This window comes from Balearica regulorum, chromosome W (assembly GCF_011004875.1).
Source record: "Balearica regulorum gibbericeps isolate bBalReg1 chromosome W, bBalReg1.pri, whole genome shotgun sequence".
Taxonomy (NCBI): Eukaryota; Metazoa; Chordata; class Aves; order Gruiformes; family Gruidae; genus Balearica; species Balearica regulorum.
The window spans coordinates 18,250,289-18,267,727 of record NC_046219.1 but is presented as its reverse complement, the minus strand read 5'-3'; the positions used below and the strand labels follow the sequence as shown (position 1 = coordinate 18,267,727).

General features: G+C 40.1%; 1 protein-coding gene across 2 annotated transcripts in view; it reads left to right on the top strand.

Annotated features, from left to right (window-relative positions):
• Window positions 1-312: 312 nt before the first annotated feature.
• LOC142599183 (polyadenylate-binding protein-interacting protein 1-like) overlaps window positions 313-17,439 on the top strand; it is a 29,489-nt gene continuing 12,362 nt past the window's right edge. Inside the window, exons 1-6 of one of the 2 annotated variants that reach the window (XM_075739055.1) lie at window positions 313-579; window positions 2,279-2,460; window positions 9,481-9,669; window positions 11,945-12,057; window positions 13,620-13,731; window positions 14,996-15,121. In XM_075739055.1, the coding sequence (XP_075595170.1) occupies window positions 2,350-2,460; window positions 9,481-9,669; window positions 11,945-12,057; window positions 13,620-13,731; window positions 14,996-15,121 (651 nt within the window). In that variant the 5' untranslated portion in view covers window positions 313-579; window positions 2,279-2,349. Of the gene's footprint in view, window positions 580-758; window positions 898-2,278; window positions 2,461-9,480; window positions 9,670-11,944; window positions 12,058-13,619; window positions 13,732-14,995; window positions 15,122-17,439 lie in introns of those variants that run through there. The other variant, XM_075739056.1, reaches the window with a different exon arrangement.

Below are 17,439 nucleotides of genomic sequence, written 5' to 3'. Positions count from 1 at the left end.
TAACACAAATAAACCCCATACTTCTTTGTTGTTGTAAGTCGATCCCGTGTTGGGGGGAGGGGCTCACTCATCAGTTCTGAACACGTAGGGTTGGCAACGCAGCCCGAAATCCGGGCGAGAGCCTTTAACTCGTGGCAGCCGAGCTGGCCTCCTCGACGGTAGCAGCTCTCGCGGACCCCCTCGCCTGGCCTACACCTGCGAGCAGTAGCGACGCAGCCCGAGCATCGCCGCGGCCGCCTGCCGGACCGCACCCCTCCACCTCCCGGCGGTGCCGAGGTTGCTATGGCAACGGGCAGTGCGATGCCGCGAGGGGGCGCTGTGAGCCGCTCTGGGTCGCGACCATCGTAGCGGTGCGTGTGGGGGTGAAACTGAAAGTAAAGGGCTCGGGCGCCTGAGTCACCCCGGCCCGGGCATGTCGGATAGTTTCGACCAAGCTCCAGGTGCTGGCCGGGGAAGCACCGCTCTTTTCAGTGGTGCGGGCGTGTTGGATTAGTGGTATTCATAGTTTAGGCTCGGCTGAGTAGCAGCACGAATCGTTGCGGCCTTCGAAGACGGCGCCGCTGGGTACTGGAAACGCAGGTACTGGCTGCCATGCAGCGGCCCTCTACCCCACTCTTCCCGAGGCCCCCGGTGTCGGGGAGCGGCCCCCTAAAGCCCACCGCGCTCCTCTCCTTTGCGCACACCACCCTGTTCCTGCTTCGCTTACTGCTCCGACGCCACTTCCTGCCTCCCCTCATCCCCTTCCCACTGAGAGTGGAGCCGCGGGGTTTCCCCTCCGGCCTGGCCACGAGGCCGCGTCCTTTCTCTCACCTCCCTGCACCTAGGGAGCCCGTCAACTACGCTTTTCCTTAGATGAGCGGTCATGTTTCTGGGCTATGGACCTGTGACCAAGCAAAGGTGTGGTGTTGCGTTGCAGCCTGCTTGCAACATCTCTCTGTCTGTCCCTCCTTTTCTGCGCCCGCACATCTGCGTGTGTGTTTTATCTGTTTGTTAATCTGACTGTAGATGATCTCAGTCTTCCCGTTATTGAATAACTCTTTAGTCTAAAGGTTTGCCAAAAAAAATAAACCTAATAGTAACATAAAGTATTGTTTGTTGGTTAGCTTTTTCAGGTAGATATCAGATTCTGTTTTCAATAAACTTAGGAGCAAATCTATAAAGATAGATTTGGAAAATGTGGGAAACTATTAAAAAACTTTTTTTTTTTTTTTTTTGCAAATAGTATACAAGAACAATGATAGTTAAGTGTCTTTCAGGATTATATTAAAAACTAGTGATGATGATGTCCCAAATTTGGGTTCTTCACCTGGCATGCAAAGAGCCAATCACACAGAGTGGAGATATTTGTTTATTTCAGTTCTGCCCAGAATAGGGTGCCAGGCATCTAATACCAGCCAGCACACCAAATGCATCAAAGGTGCCTTTTTTATAGTAATAAAATGTAGCTGATTGGTGTTCTTAAACTTCCTAATCCACTTTTCACTCACCATCATACATATGCATTTTACTTCATGTTTCAAACGTTTGGGGAGGTCTCCTAATTAGCATGCTGATTAGTTACAAAGGGATGTACATTTTAGTATTAAAATCAATACAGGTTAGCTGAGGATACACTATTTCTTGATACTTTTTCACAGCTAGATATATTTTATACGTACTTACAATAAGGAAAGAATACTTTGAAGGGTCCTATTTTTCTAAACTCCTAGTCCGTTGAGAGATTGGAATGTTTTATAAAACCCTATTGTTTTAAATCCTTGGTCCATTGAGAGGTCCTACCCTGGTTACTATGGTTTCAGAACATACTATCAAGGATACTTAGTGGCATATACTTTACACAATCTTAACTTTTTTTCCCCTACATCAATGTCTTCCATTTATTGACCTTCAAAGTATTGCCTTTGCATCTGAAATCTGTGAAAAACCTGCAAAACCAGCAAGCATATCATAAGAATATTTACTAGTTTCTCAGGTTAGCTCTTTTAGAAAACATGTTTTCATGGGGGAGGACTCTCTTCCCCCTTTTCTGGTCACGTTCACATGAACATTGTGTTCACTTTTCTGTCATATAGAAAGGCTTCTAGAGTTTGCTAAAGTGAAAACTTTATCCATATTTAAGAAAAACAGTAAAAACAATATATTTGAAGTATACTCAGAAGTATATTTATAAGTAAAAGTATATTTAAAGTCCAAAAAGTTATGTATTCTGTGTGTGCTCTGTGTGAATACATACTAATTTAGTGATTTCTAAGAAAAACTGTTAACAAAAACTTTTCAGAACACCTGCAACAGGCAAGAATTCCATCTGGATCACAAGATAAAGTTTCAGTTCCTGATTCTGGACTGGAAATGGCTGAACCTCAGGTGGCTGTGGCTCCTGTGGCAATGTCAAAGTTGTCTGTTAAAGCACCTGAGTTTTATCCATCAGGATACAACCAGAACTTCAATCAGAATTTTGCAGTGAGTGTTTATCTTCTCTTCTTAGTATATGACAATTTACTTGTATTCAAATTAAAAATGTTTTCTTGAGATCTTGTGTATCAGATAACTCAAATGCTGCGTTTGATGAAGAGATTCCAAAAATTTGGATGATAACTTCCAGAGACGCAGTCAGAATGTTAAGTGATAATGAGTGAATATTATGCTGTGTGGGGTGTTTTGCTAAAGCTTGCTGCAGATAACCAGGTTCCTTGTTGATTACACCCAACGTCACAGTAAGCTGTCTTTTTTGCAACTGCCTCTGTTGTAGTTACATCTGGACTTAGTTTTAAGTAAAAACTTAGCTGCGCTTTTATTCAGATTTCACAGGGTTTTGAAGCAAGTGTGGGAGAAAGCTTGAACTTTAGCTTTTCTAAACACAGGCTTTACCTTTCCCGAATTTACTGTGCCAGGGATATGATTGGCTGTGACTACCTAACTTTATATAGCATCATGTGTCTTTTCCTTTAGTGATATTGTATCACCAAAGGGCAAAAAAGTAAAGTTGGGCTCATTCCTAGCAGTTAACCTACCCACATACCCAATATGAAATATATTTGCAGCCAGACTAAGGGTAATCTCAGACCAATATTGTAGATTCATCACATAAATAAGAAGTACCAACTTTTATTTATACTCCCCTTGTCTTCCATATTATCGGTACAGTAATTCTACTCTAGGGAAAATCTATGTGAATTCTTAGAATATCCTGTTATGCAAGCAGACAAAATCTGGTACTATATATAAATAGGTGGGAACTACTACTTTTACAAATGCAATCAAGTGATAATAAACAATTATACTGAAACAAATTGATTTTGAATAACTTACAGAAAAATACTTGATTTGAATGCTAAACATGGTGACTTGGTGTTTTGAAGTTTGTGTGGTTTTTTTTTTCCTCACCAGTAAAATAGATGTTATCTGGATGTTACCAGCTTACTGAATAAAATCACTGTCCTGGATAATACAAGCCCGTAGCCAATATACTACTGTTGACAAATGCCAATATGAATATGCTTCAGTGAATGGATAATCTAGGGGGGAAAAAATACTACTTTACCCCAGTACGTGTTTACTATAAATAAAGGAAAAAATGCCATTTGGAATGGCATGTGTGTGCATACATATAATTGTGAAGTTTTGAGGCCAGCGATGTTGCTTTTCAGCTGTTTTGCAAAAACACACAAGTATGTGGGAGTTCCTGGTTGCTATGTTGTAGGAATATGCTATGAATATAAGTGACTCATCTATTAATGAAAATAAGTCTTAAAATGCTAGCAAAACCTAGAATGTTTATTTGGAAGTATGTTACAGGGACCCTAATTTAATCAGAGGATACTAGGCATAGAATAGTGATGTTTCAGACTTGTTAGTCCATCACTATTACAAAGTTTGGTTGGTAGTTGTTTTTTTTTTTACTTTAATGACTGAATTTCATAAACTGAGTCCACCTGCAATAAAAATAAGCAATTTAGCACACTTTACTATTACACAGATTTTTCACCATGAGTTTTAAAATTTGAATCAAAACAAAGCTTGTCAAAACTTCTTTTTTTTTCTTAGAATTAATGCTTCTTAGCTTTCATTTATAATGTTCCCTGGAATTTTTAGATTGGAAAACTCACGTTGGTTTTGCTATTTATTAAACATTTTTTGCTTTAGAAATAATGTGTTGATTCCTTGTTTGATTATACATTACTGTAATTACTATGTGTGTCCATATAACACTTGATTATTAGATTAGTTAATTTCTGATACTCAAAACTATCAGTTACCTGTGAAGATGCTTTAAGGGTTACAGCATCCAAGGCATACTAGAATTTTTAGAAAAACTTTACCAGGACTTTGGGGAGGAAAGACCTCTGTAGGATTCTCTATTTGCATACAGCTGTCCATCCCATAGGAAGTCATGGATGTCTGCAGTAGAATTGGTGACTAGATTTAGGTTTGGATTGCCAGTAGGAAATGTCAGACTTGTTTTCTGGCTTGGGTATATGAGAATAATATGGCTGTCACTCCATCAGAAGGGCATAATGTTCTCGCTTCATAGTTTTAGGAGTGAGATTTGTATTATCTTAGATGGAATATTCCCCTGCTTTCCCCCCCCCCCCCCCCAACTAATTTCAAAAATGAGGCTAAGCAGCCTGTGTTGGGTTTGCATGGCAAGGTTTTGGTAGGCGGGAGGGTCTACAGGGGTGGCTTCTGTGAGAAGCTGCTAGAAGCTTCCCCTGTGTCTGATAGAGCCAATGCCAGCCGGCTCCAAGATGGACCCGCCGCTGGCCAAGGCCAAGCCAATCAGCGCCTCTGTGATAACATATTTAAGAAGGAAAAAAAAAACCAAGCTAGAGAGAGCTTTTGCAGCCAGAGAGAGGAGTGAGAAGATGTGAGAAACTCTGCAGACACCAAGGTCAGTGCAGAAGGAGGGGGAGGAGGTGCTCCAGGTACCAGAGCAGAGATTCCCCTGCAGCCCATGGTGAAGACCATGGTGAAGCAGGCTGTCCCCCTGCAGCAGACCATGGAGGAAGGATGAGGGGGTGTAGAGAATACACCTGCAGCCCGTGGAGGCACCTGAAGGAGGCTGTGGTGTGGTGGGTTGACCCTGGCTGAGGGCCAGGTGCCCACCAGAGCCGCTCTATCACTCCCCTCTTTCATTAGACAGGGGAGAAAAGGTAAAACTTACGGGTCGAGATAAGGACAGGGAGAGATCATTCTCTAATTATCATCACGAGCAAAACAGACCGAACTTAGAGAGGGAATTCATCTTATTTATTACTAAGCAAAACAGAGTAGAGGAATGAGAAATAAAACTAAACCTTAAAAACACCTCCCCCCACCCCTCCCATCTTCCCGGGCTCAACTTCACTCCCGGCTTCAACCTCCGCCCCCCCCAGCGGCACAGGGGGACGGGGAGTGGGGGTTACGGTCAGTTCATCACGCGGTGTTTCTGCCGCTTCTTCATCCTCAGGGGGAGGACTCCTCTCATCATTCCCCTGCTCCAGCATGGAGTCCCTCTCACGGGAGACAGTCCTTCACGGCCTTCTCCAACGTGAGTCTCCTCCATGGGGTGCAGACCTTCAGGAGCAAACTGCTCCAGCGTGGGTCCCCCACGGGGTCACAAGTCCTGTCAGCAAACCTGCTCTGGCGTGGGCTCCTCTCTCCACGGATCCACAGGTCCTGCCAGGAGCTTGCTCCAGCCTGGGCTTCCCACGGGGTCACAGCCTCCTTCAGGTGTCTCCACCTGCTCCGGCGTGGGGTCCTCCACGGGCTGCAGGTGGAATCTCTACACCCCCTCATCCTCCCTCCATGGGCTGCAGGGGAACAGCCTGCTTCACCATGGTCTTCACCACGGGCTGCAGGGGGATCTTGCTCCGGCGCCTGGAGCACCTCCTCCCCCTCCTTCTTCACTGACCTTGGTGTCTGCAGATGTTCTTACATCTTCTCACTCCTCTCTCTGGCTGCAAAAGCGCTCTCTAACTGTTTTTGTCTTTCTTAAATATGTTATCACAGAGGCGCTGATTGGCTTGGCCTTGGCCAGCGGCGGGTCCGTCTAGGAGCCGGCTGGCATTGGCTCTATCAGACACAGGGGTAGCTTCTAGCAGCTTCTCACAGAAGCCACCCCTGTAGCCCCCCCGCTACCAAAACCTTGCCACGCAAAACCAACACATTCCACCCCTCGCCTCTGTGAATCACATATTTAAGAATTATCATTAAAATATACATTCAACACAAAACTTCACAAACACTAATCACATCAACAAAGAAAAAGAAAAAGAATTCTCCACACCAACATCAAAACAACACTATCACAACACCAGAGTGGACAATCTACACACAAAATCTACCTCTAGTCCCTTCACCACTATATCACTCTCAAGTTACGTTCAGTCAATGTTTTGCCCGTTACCTCTTCCCATTACTATCCTTATCTCGATTTTTCTCGTGCCCCACGTTGGGCGTCAAAAAAGACTGTGGTGGGTTGACCCTGGCTGAGGGCCAGGTGCCCACCAGAGCCGCTCTATCACTCCCCTCTTTCATTAGACAGGGGAGAAAAGGTAAAACTTACGGGTCGAGATAAGGACAGGGAGAGATCATTCTCTAATTATCATCACGAGCAAAACAGACCGAACTTAGAGAGGGAATTCATCTTATTTATTACTAAGCAAAACAGAGTAGAGGAATGAGAAATAAAACTAAACCTTAAAAACACCTCCCCCCACCCCTCCCATCTTCCCGGGCTCAACTTCACTCCCGGCTTCAACCTCCGCCCCCCCCAGCGGCACAGGGGGACGGGGAGTGGGGGTTACGGTCAGTTCATCACGCGGTGTTTCTGCCGCTTCTTCATCCTCAGGGGGAGGACTCCTCTCATCATTCCCCTGCTCCAGCATGGAGTCCCTCTCACGGGAGACAGTCCTTCACGGCCTTCTCCAACGTGAGTCTCCTCCATGGGGTGCAGACCTTCAGGAGCAAACTGCTCCAGCGTGGGTCCCCCACGGGGTCACAAGTCCTGTCAGCAAACCTGCTCTGGCGTGGGCTCCTCTCTCCACGGATCCACAGGTCCTGCCAGGAGCTTGCTCCAGCCTGGGCTTCCCACGGGGTCACAGCCTCCTTCAGGTGTCTCCACCTGCTCCGGCGTGGGGTCCTCCACGGGCTGCAGGTGGAATCTCTACACCCCCTCATCCTCCCTCCATGGGCTGCAGGGGAACAGCCTGCTTCACCATGGTCTTCACCACGGGCTGCAGGGGGATCTTGCTCCGGCGCCTGGAGCACCTCCTCCCCCTCCTTCTTCACTGACCTTGGTGTCTGCAGATGTTCTTACATCTTCTCACTCCTCTCTCTGGCTGCAAAAGCGCTCTCTAACTGTTTTTGTCTTTCTTAAATATGTTATCACAGAGGCGCTGATTGGCTTGGCCTTGGCCAGCGGCGGGTCCGTCTAGGAGCCGGCTGGCATTGGCTCTATCAGACACAGGGGTAGCTTCTAGCAGCTTCTCACAGAAGCCACCCCTGTAGCCCCCCCGCTACCAAAACCTTGCCACGCAAAACCAACACATGTGGCCCCGTGGGAAGCCCGCGCTGGAGCAAGCTCCTGGCAGGACCTGTGGACCCATGGAGAGAGGAGCCCATGCCGGAGAAGATTTGCTGGCAGGACTTGTGACCCCGTGGGGGACCCCATGCTGGAGCAGTCTGCTCCTGAAGGTCTGCACCCTGTGGAAGAGACTCATGTTGGAGAAGTTCATGAAGGACTTTCTCCCGTGAGAGGGACTCCATGCTGGAGCAGGGGAACGATTAAGAGGAGTCCTCCCCCTGAGGAGGAAGGAGTGGCAGAAACAATGTGTGATGAACTGACCATAACCCCCATTCCCTGTCCCCCTGTGCTGCTGAGGGGGCGGGGGGTGGAGGTTGAAGCCGGGAGTGAAGTTGAGCCCGGGGAAGATGGGAGGGGTGGGGGGAGGTGTTTTAAGATTTGATTTTATTTCTTATTCCTCTACTCTGTTTTGCTTAGTAATAAATAAGATGAATTCCCTCTCTAAGTTCAGTCTGTCTTGCTCGTGATGATAATTAGTGAATGATCTCTCCCTGTCCTTATCTTGACCCATAAGCTTTTTTTTTGTTGCACCTTTTCTCCCCTGTCTAATGAAAGAGGGGAGTGATAGAGCAGCTCTGGTGGGCACCTGGCCCTCAGCCAGGGTCAACCCACCACACAGCCTCAGTGGTGTGTTTTATACCTTTAGCCAAGCATGAGGGTGCCACTTAACCTCATACAACATGAATAGATGATTTTGTATATGTAACAGTCTTTGTACTTAATTTTGCAATAACTTTATTGTAAACTTGTTGAGTACGTATAATCTGAAGGAGAAAAAAAACCTTGTTCCTAAGAAGTCTGAAGAAATCAAATCAATGATAGATTATTGGTGACTAAGTTCCTAAGTGGAAATATTGTGAATACTTCTCAGGTATAGGAAAGTGGTTATTAGCACATGAACTGAAACAGATTGAGAGCAGATGTGGCTCATGGATCTTTTCTTACAGGCTTTCAAGGTTTTATCTTTATGTAAATCAGAGGGATTTTAGTTCCTACTTAGACTTTTCATTGTTATGTCTTTATTACCTTTAAATTAGTGACTCTTGCTTTTTTTGTTGTGAATAATCCAGGATCCAGTTCTATAGCTATCAAACATAAAGGAGAAGGATTAGACAGTGTTGGTTTGACTGAGAAATCATTGAAATGAATGGAAAATTTCTAGTTGGCTTTCATGGCTTTGAATCATAAATTTGTAATGAATGTGTAAATTTATAGCCTCCTGTTAGCCAGCTACTGGCTGGCTATAACCAAGAGGAATTTGCTTTACTTCTAGTTGATACAGTGTGTGGTGCTGTCTTTGCTGTTAAATCTTAAAATCTGCCAGTGAGAAACGTGAGTGGTTTATGTCTAGAAGTTACTGGACTAAATATAATTAAAGTATTGAGTGTTACTAATTTAACAATATACAACATACGGGTTGAAGCATAGCCTCTGTTTAGCCTTTTAATTACAAAATTGGAAGAGGAGTATGAATACAGGGACACTGATATACCAAATGAGTTTGGAGCCCCTTCCAAAACAAGGACACTTTCCTCCAAGACTGAATTTGAGCCTCAGTTTGGTAGTTTTATTATTAACAGTTATACTTACTTGTTAGTTTGTTAGTTAATCTTACACTCAACTTGGCAAACTGATTTCTTTTTAATCTGTCTTTTGATGTGTTTTGCTGGGAGACTAATCTCTATAAAAACATGTTACCTAGTTCTTAAGATAATAGGACTACTGGACCTTTCTGATTGAGGTCTATGCTCTCTAAAAATGTTTGTCAACCATGTAATAAAGATCACCATCAAGTATGCAGAGCGTCAGGAGTTACTCAAGACTAAGAGCTATATGGTTACTTCTGGAGATAGTAAGTGTAAAAACTTTATTTTAGGTTCCTTTTAAATAGCTGGTATATTCTTTCACTGCTATAGGATTCTTCCTTTGACGATGGATATGATGGCTATCTGACTTTGGCGGAATATGTACAGGACTTCCTAAATCACCTCACCGAGCAACCAGGTTGTTTTGAAACTGAAATAGAGCAGTTTGCCGAAACACTGAATGGCTGGGTCACTGCAGATGAAACTTTGCAAGAACTTGTTGAACTCGTATATCAGCAGGTAGCCTGTGTATTCTGTCTTATAACATGGATGTTATGCCTCTGTTACCTAGTATCCAAGATGTGTATACTAGTATTATTTGTTATATTGTTGTACCTACATAGTATTTTAATGATTTGAATTTTTCTTTTTAGACTGAAACATATAGGGAAAGGTTTTTCTCAATAAACTGAAATGATAGCTCAAGTGTGGGATACTTGTCTGGTAGAGTAAATCAGGGAAATCTATCAGTTTCTTTTGCTGTGTATTTAAATCTCCCAGGTTGCATACCAGAGTTGAAATTACAGCAGTTAATTAAGGAGTTACACTTTAATTGCTGGATTTATATAGTAGAGATTGAAGAAACTCTTAAGCAATGTCAGTTGTACATTTTTATTCTATCCTACAAAAAAATTCTTCATAACACTTAGATTTTTCAGTCCTTGGTATTTTAAAAAATTAAATTTATACCTACTGTATACATCACCCTTTGGGAAATGCTCTTTTACTGACAGGCTTTGTTCTTCATTTGGAATTATACCTATTTCAGAACAGCATAATTGAAAAAAAGGAAAGCTAGTCTGCTGGTAACTAGGTCCAGTCCCATTGATGGCCATGGAAATGAGGCCAGAGACCTTGAACTGAACTCTATTAATTGGGGGAGCCATTTGAAAGAACAACTTAATCTGTGTTGCTCAACAGATGAGCTGCTGTTACTGTCTTCTGGGCTTGCTACAGAGAATGAAGTCACGCTTGTGCTTGCTATTTATTACATTGGATGTCTCTCACTTTCCTGAGTTGCTTTCAAATTCTACCTTGAAGAATGTAAATTTTATTCACCTTTTAAGTGCAGATACTTGCAGATTTATTTTTTTTTTTACTGTGAAATAATTGGGGTATGTAGAAGCTGCATGACAGGTTAGTCGTTGTCATAAGTGATGTATTTTGCCTTTATAAAAAGGAGGGCACCTCTTCTAGTCCAAGCAACTGATTGAACCAAGGCACCAAAAAGCTCGTTAACTATTTCACGTGCTTCTTACTGGAAACTAAAGTCGATTTAACTATCTTAATTACTTAAATTTGTTGTATCTTCCAAAGATACCTCATTTCTTTCCAGCAATGTTTTCACATAGTACAGTTACATTGAGTGCATATTTTCCTCTGCCTGTAGGAGGTAACTAGCTATAGTGCATTGACATGCTAATGGTAAGATGCTTTTTTCAAACACGTTAGAAGCAGAAGCATGCAAGCACATCTATAGCGCTGATAGATGATCAAGATGTAAAAGGAATGTTCAAAGATGATAAAGCCAAAGGAGAAATTTCATAAAAATCTTGGTATCCCTAGGTTTTTTTGACAGAGCTGATAGAATTACTTAGACCAGAGCCTCTTTTCACTGAAACTGTATCTGAGACATAATCTCAAATTCAAGTCTTGTTTTGAACTCTCTTCTAACAAATGAACAGTAATAAATTGCCAAAATAAGGGGATGTTCTGCTTTAAGTTCTAAGAGAAGTTGAATGTAGACACTAATGAATTCCCAATTATTCTTTTTCACCTCTTGGAATTTTCAAGTATTAGATTTAAAGCAAAATATTTTTCAGACAGTGTATAACTTCTATGTTGTGGGATTTTGTTGCCACCACCTGTTTTTTGATGATAAAAGTATAAATGTTCAACAGTAACAGGATTTGTTTTAAAAGGGAAAAAAAAAAGACTCATCAAGATCTATTAACTGTAACGATACAGGTTTAACCTCTGAATCAGGCTTCTGCAGTTTGTTGGAGCATGTATAGGAGAAAGTATTTATCTTTAGTTGCCATGTTCTTGTGCTCTTTCCCTGGGCATTCACTATTGCCAAAAATAGATTCTGGGATAAATAGCACTTTGAATGAAGATGATTACTTATTTATTTTGTTTTAATGCACTCATCTCTCCTTAAGAGAGTGTATGTTCTTGAAAAAGTGTCTTAATGTCCACTGATGGGTTTTTTCAGGTGTTTTTTCTTTTGTAATAATTTGTAAGTGATTTTCAGACACTCTGGTGTAAAAGTAGAGTTGAGGACACATGGCATAATGGTGGTGGTTTTCTTAAAGCCACAAAATCACAGTATAACAAACTTTTAAGTGCTGAAATGCATATAGCAAAGTTTTGATGAGATACAAAAAATTAACATGAGAAATAGTAATAATCTTCTGCTGTTCAGTTGTCTGGTCAATTGTTGTTAAATATTTTTCCAAAAAGCTTATTTCCTATAACCTAATGAATAATTTATTTTCCACTTTTATTTTGGAAGGCCACATCTGTCCCAAATTTTTCCTACATGGGAGCACGGCTTTGTAACTATCTATCTCACCATCTAACCGTTAGTTCACAAAGTGGGAACTTCCGACAGTTGTTACTTCAAAGGTCAGTATTGGCATGTTGTTTTAAGCCTGTTACTTTCTCAGGTTAAATGTCTTCCTCTTTTGTATATAACTCTTAACATAGTGTGCAAAGAGATGCATATTTAAAATAGAAGTTTAGATTGAGGATTATTAAAGCACAGGTACATACTGGATATCAAATACATTTTTTTATATGGAAATAGGACTCAAGTCAGGGTTCTGTAGGTTCTTTTGAACTGAGTATATTAGACTGATACCTAATTACAGGGTAAATTTGAAAGCTAGTCAACTTTAAAAGTATACTACATGCACATATATGTACTGTCCTTGTCCTTTGACTGTTGCCAGGACTTATTTCACTGTGTTTTTTTTTTAATTACTTTTCTGACTGGAGTTGCTGCATAAGGTTGGTTCATTGATTGGCTAACTGACTTTACACCTATGAAGTAGATACATAAAATCCAGAAGGATAAATTTCTTCAATTTTCAGTTACTATAGAGTTTGGGGGCTTATGGTTTAATAATGATTAGACTTCATAGTTGGCAAAAAAGCAACATTTCTTAAATGGATGTATTTCCTTTTAAATCTTGCTGTATGACACTTGAAGGAGTAGTACACTTTAATACTTCAGAATTCTTTAGAAATTATCTTTTTTTTTTTTCTAAGGACTTTTGGCCTTCTAAGCTTCAGACTTGCTTCTTTAAAAGTTTCGCTTAGTCCATCTATGTTTAGGAGCAAAGCAAAGGCAAACTTAAAAGATCATCAAAATGCGTTGCTGTTAATCAGGAGCAGTACCTCATAGAGAAGCTGAATTTTTTTTCCCCTCTTTTCCCTTCCTCCCTAAGCAGATGAGCCTTTTTGTCTTCAAAATAGTCATTTCTATCTTGTGGCTTTTTTTTTTTTTTTTTTAAAATATGGTTTTTACTTGAACAATACCATGAAGGAAATCCCATTTAATGTTGGATTATTTGATTCCTGGTTTTAAAGCCAATCCAATAGATAACATTGCTTTTAGCACCCTGAAGCCATAGTTAAAGTTGCTTATGTTTTTATTGCTAATGTGGATGGAATGGAGAGGGGGGGAGGGAAGGGAACTAAACAAACTGGCAATATGAATACAGAAAACTGTTTCTCAGCCCAAGTTTCTACTTCAAATTTTTTATTTCAACTCCTTAGATTTTTTTTTTTTCAGTTTCTCAAGTATTTCTTAATCTATTACATAACTATTGAGAATGCATTGGAGGTTATCTTGCTTTCCTTTTTATTTTAAATATTTTTAATTCTGTTTTTGAACTGCTATATAAACTTGTATGTTTTTGATGCAGTTGTTGAATACTAGAAAATTACCTCACTGCCATGTTATCTTAATCCTCAGTATTTGCATTTATATCTAAATTACGCATCACTGTCACTTAAAACAGTGGGATAAAGAACTTATCAAATAAGTGTAAAGGCATCTGAGACAATGTGGGTGTCACCCTGAAAGGGGGAAAATGTCTTTCAGAGTATACCTACTTTATTTCTGTTGATGGTTGGCTGTCTATAGATTATATGATTATTTTTTTTTGTTTTAATGTTTTCAGGTGTCGAACAGAGTATGAAAACAGAGATGAAGCTGCCAAAGGAGATGATGCTACTCGAAAACAATTTCATGCCTTTGTGTTGTTCTTAGCTGAACTTTACCTTAACCTAGAGGTAAGAAGAAAGTTGCATGTCAGATGGTTCTTCATTCATTTTTATTGTGTTTAGGTAAGCACTAAAATGGAATATTATTTGAGGTGTGGTTTGTGGGAGTGGTTTTGTTTGTTTTTTAAAGGGAGAGGGGAATTAAGTAAAAGCACTTTAGAACAGTTCCCTTATGTGTGTCCAAGAAACAGATAAACAAAAAAGCACAAGGTCATCAGAAGATAAATATATAAAGATTAAAAAAAAAAAATAAGAATTCATAAAAAGAACCAACCATAAACCACCTTTGAAGTGAAACTTTTGGTATTTTCTTTTCTCTGGTAAAACTACGAGATTACTACACTTAACCAACATTGGAAATGTTACAACCTAGCAGAATCAGGATCAATAACCCATGTAATTCAGTATTCAGCCACTAATAGGAGCTATTATCAAATGCTTGAGGAAGGTGAGGGAATCTTCAAAACGAGCAATTAAAACTGCAGACCTTTTAAAGAGCTTTCTTCAGAAGATTGAGTCCTTGGCTTTTGCATGAAGTATGAAATCTTGTATTTAGATCAGGGTTTTTTGTATGTGATATGTACAAAAAAGTGTATGTACACATAAAAATTCTTTGACTTCTATACCTGTGAGTTCAGTAAGTTCACTAACTGCTGTAGTGTCCTTAAAATATATTTTTGACTGGATTATTTCAAAGGTTTGATTTAAGCAGACACTGTAAAAATGTTCTGCTGGCATGAGGAAAGAAAACTCTGACTTCCATTTTTGTTCGTAAGTGGGCCTTGAAATCTAATTTTTACTTCCAAAGGGTTTGGGGGAGGGGGAGTTGCCCAGTTTAGTGGAGTATACCATTTATTTTTTAAACAGCTTTCTATAATTTTTAAATATATAAAGAGTGCCTTCTAGAAGTAAGCTACTCTACAACTGTAGAGAATGAATAACATAGGATGGGATTCTGAGAACTTAGGATGATGTGGACCACTTACCAGGCATTTTGCAGCTTTTCTAGCAATTTATTAGGAAAGAAACAAAATGCTAGACGAACATTGTTATGTATATGTCAGAACTGTAAGGATACTACTCGAAGCCTGTGTTCTAGAATACTTACAGTATTTGGCGTATTCTTCCAACTGAAGAGCTCAACTATGTTAATCCCAAACCAAATCATACAGCATTCAAGAGAGAAAATGTGACCAAATTAATTTCTAAAACTTACATCTTCTAAATGTGTCTGGTTTGTTGTTCTTTTTTTTTTTAAAAATATATTTTGCAGATTAAAGGAACAAAGGGACAGGTAACGCGAGCAGAAATTCTTCAAGAAGGCCTTCGGGAATTACTAAATGTGCTCTTCTCTAATCCTGTGGATAATAATTTGATATGTGCAGTGAAACTGCTGAAGGTGAGACAGTAGTTTTAAAAGAAGAAAAAAAAATAGTTTTTTAAATATATCATCATAGTCCTGAATGAAAGAGGGAAGCTCATGAGCACTACTTGTTTATATAATTATATGTAGATCATAATATATTTTAAATACAGATACTAAGATACTTTTTTTTTCTTCTTGAGACTTTTTTTTCATCTGGGAGAAGTAAAAATAGAGTACATGACAGCTGACATTGGAAAGTGAGGAAAATGAGATATGGTCATATATGGCTCCTGCTGGTGAACCAGTGGGGGGGGGAAAGAAGAAAAAAAATAATCAAGTGAAAGCAGATTTCTTTGTGCCACAGGCTAGAATTGATTTCTAGGCCACAGATTCGAGATCCAGGCTAACAGAGGTAGTCAGATCACATGATTCCTTCTGTAGGTTAGTACTATAGTATGTGATTAACAGCTCTAATTAAATGAAGTAATATGGAGAGGTTTCTAACTATGGGTAATTAGAAATTCAGAATTTATTAGGTAAAAGGAGGGAGTGTTTCATCTCTTAATTAGCATGAACCTTATTGGAGTTAAGCAACTGTGTCTCATTCTTGGATGTCAAGCATATATGCTTCCATGCCCCGTGAATGCTTTCATGCATTGCTCATTTCTTTTTTGAGGCATTAAGTCAGTGAGTTGTGCTTCTGGAACACATAAAGTGTAGGTGACAGTGTCTTATGAAAATATTTCTTGTCAGAAAGATGAGAATTTTTGCATATCTAAATGAAGTGCTTGAAGATTGGGAAGAGAAATTGGAGAGGCTTTGGATAATGGGAAGAGTGTGGGGGTTTTTTTGGTGTGGATTTTTTTTTTGGTTGGTTTGTTTTTGTTTTTTCCAAAAAAACCCCACTAGACGAGGAAAGGTATGCAGGGAGCATTATGTTTCTTTTTGAGACAATGGATGTACCTTCATACTTTTGGGAGCAATGGAGGAAACAGAACTGTAAATGAGGAAATACTTATGGAGTTTTATGAATTACATCATTACTGTAGCAAGCTGTACTTTTTATTAGTACCATTATGAAATTGAGTAAACAAAAAAAGTAACATACTATAAAAATAAAATGCAAGGCCATTTGTGTACTTAGAGCAGTAGAACTGGTGCAAAGGAGTAACCAATCCCTTTAGCTCTCCTTTTGCCACTTCTGGTGTGGGAGAAAACTAAGCAACTTGAATGAATTGTGGGGTTTTGGGTATGTTCTCTGTTCTGAAGGACACTCAGCAGTTAGGGTTTATCACTTGAGGGTTTGTTGTGGGGTGTTTTTTTGCAGCAAAAGGTTCTTTATATCAGTCATTTCCTACTGTATTGTCTGCATCATTACTACTGTAGAAATACATTTCTCTTTAATAGTGAAGACAAGCCTCTTTGCTCTTAAATTTTACTTAGGAAAAAAAATTGTTAGGCTCTATGCAGGGAGAAACTTCTATCTTCACAAGCCATGGTTATACTCATAGTTGGGAAAACAGTTTATTTTAGGAATGAAGGTCAAAAGCTAAACAGTATTTTTTGTGGCGTTTTGTTTCTGGTTTTTGTGGTTGGTCCGTTTGTTTTTCCTCATTCTTCCCCCTTCCTCCCACTCTAACTTTTTTCAGACTCTTCTATCTTAAATTCCAATTCTGGGAGCTGCTTTTGATAATGGTGAATAGGGAAGAGAGGTTTTACATCCTCCAATTTAAACCCTTCAAATGAAGTTTGGATGTTTAAGCAGGTTGCTTCATAGCAAGGTTGAGGTTATGTTACATGAGCATATTCACTCCTGCAGTCAGTCCTTATGTTCAAAGTGTTTCCCTGAGGCAAGGCTCACTGAACGACCTTTCCAAAAGATGGTACACAAATTGGGAAGCTTTCCAGTGCTGTTGTGTTTTCTGATTGTTCTCCAAAGAAGATGGAGGGCTCGTTATTTCCGTGAATATTCACATAAATATTTATTTAGCTTCAGTGTCCATTCCAGAATAAAAAACAGTTTTGTGGGGCATTTTGGTTGTGTGGTGTGGGGATTTTTTTTGTGGTTGTTAGGGGGCTTTTTGGGTTTGGTTTTGGTGTTGTTTTTTTTTTTCCTTTTAATGCAAGTGTTTTCTGATGTATCAAAGTATCTACAAATGTTGGAGTGTATCTGTAGCTAGACTGGGATAGCAATAAATGTTTCCTGTTGTCCTTTCTGTTTAATAGTGATAGATACAGGTTTTTCACCTGTTTGCTTTGCAATATATTTATTGTTAATTAAACCTTGGTGCTGTTATCTAATTACCTAGGAACAAGGCAGGACCACAGTAGAAAACTGAGAATGTGAAACA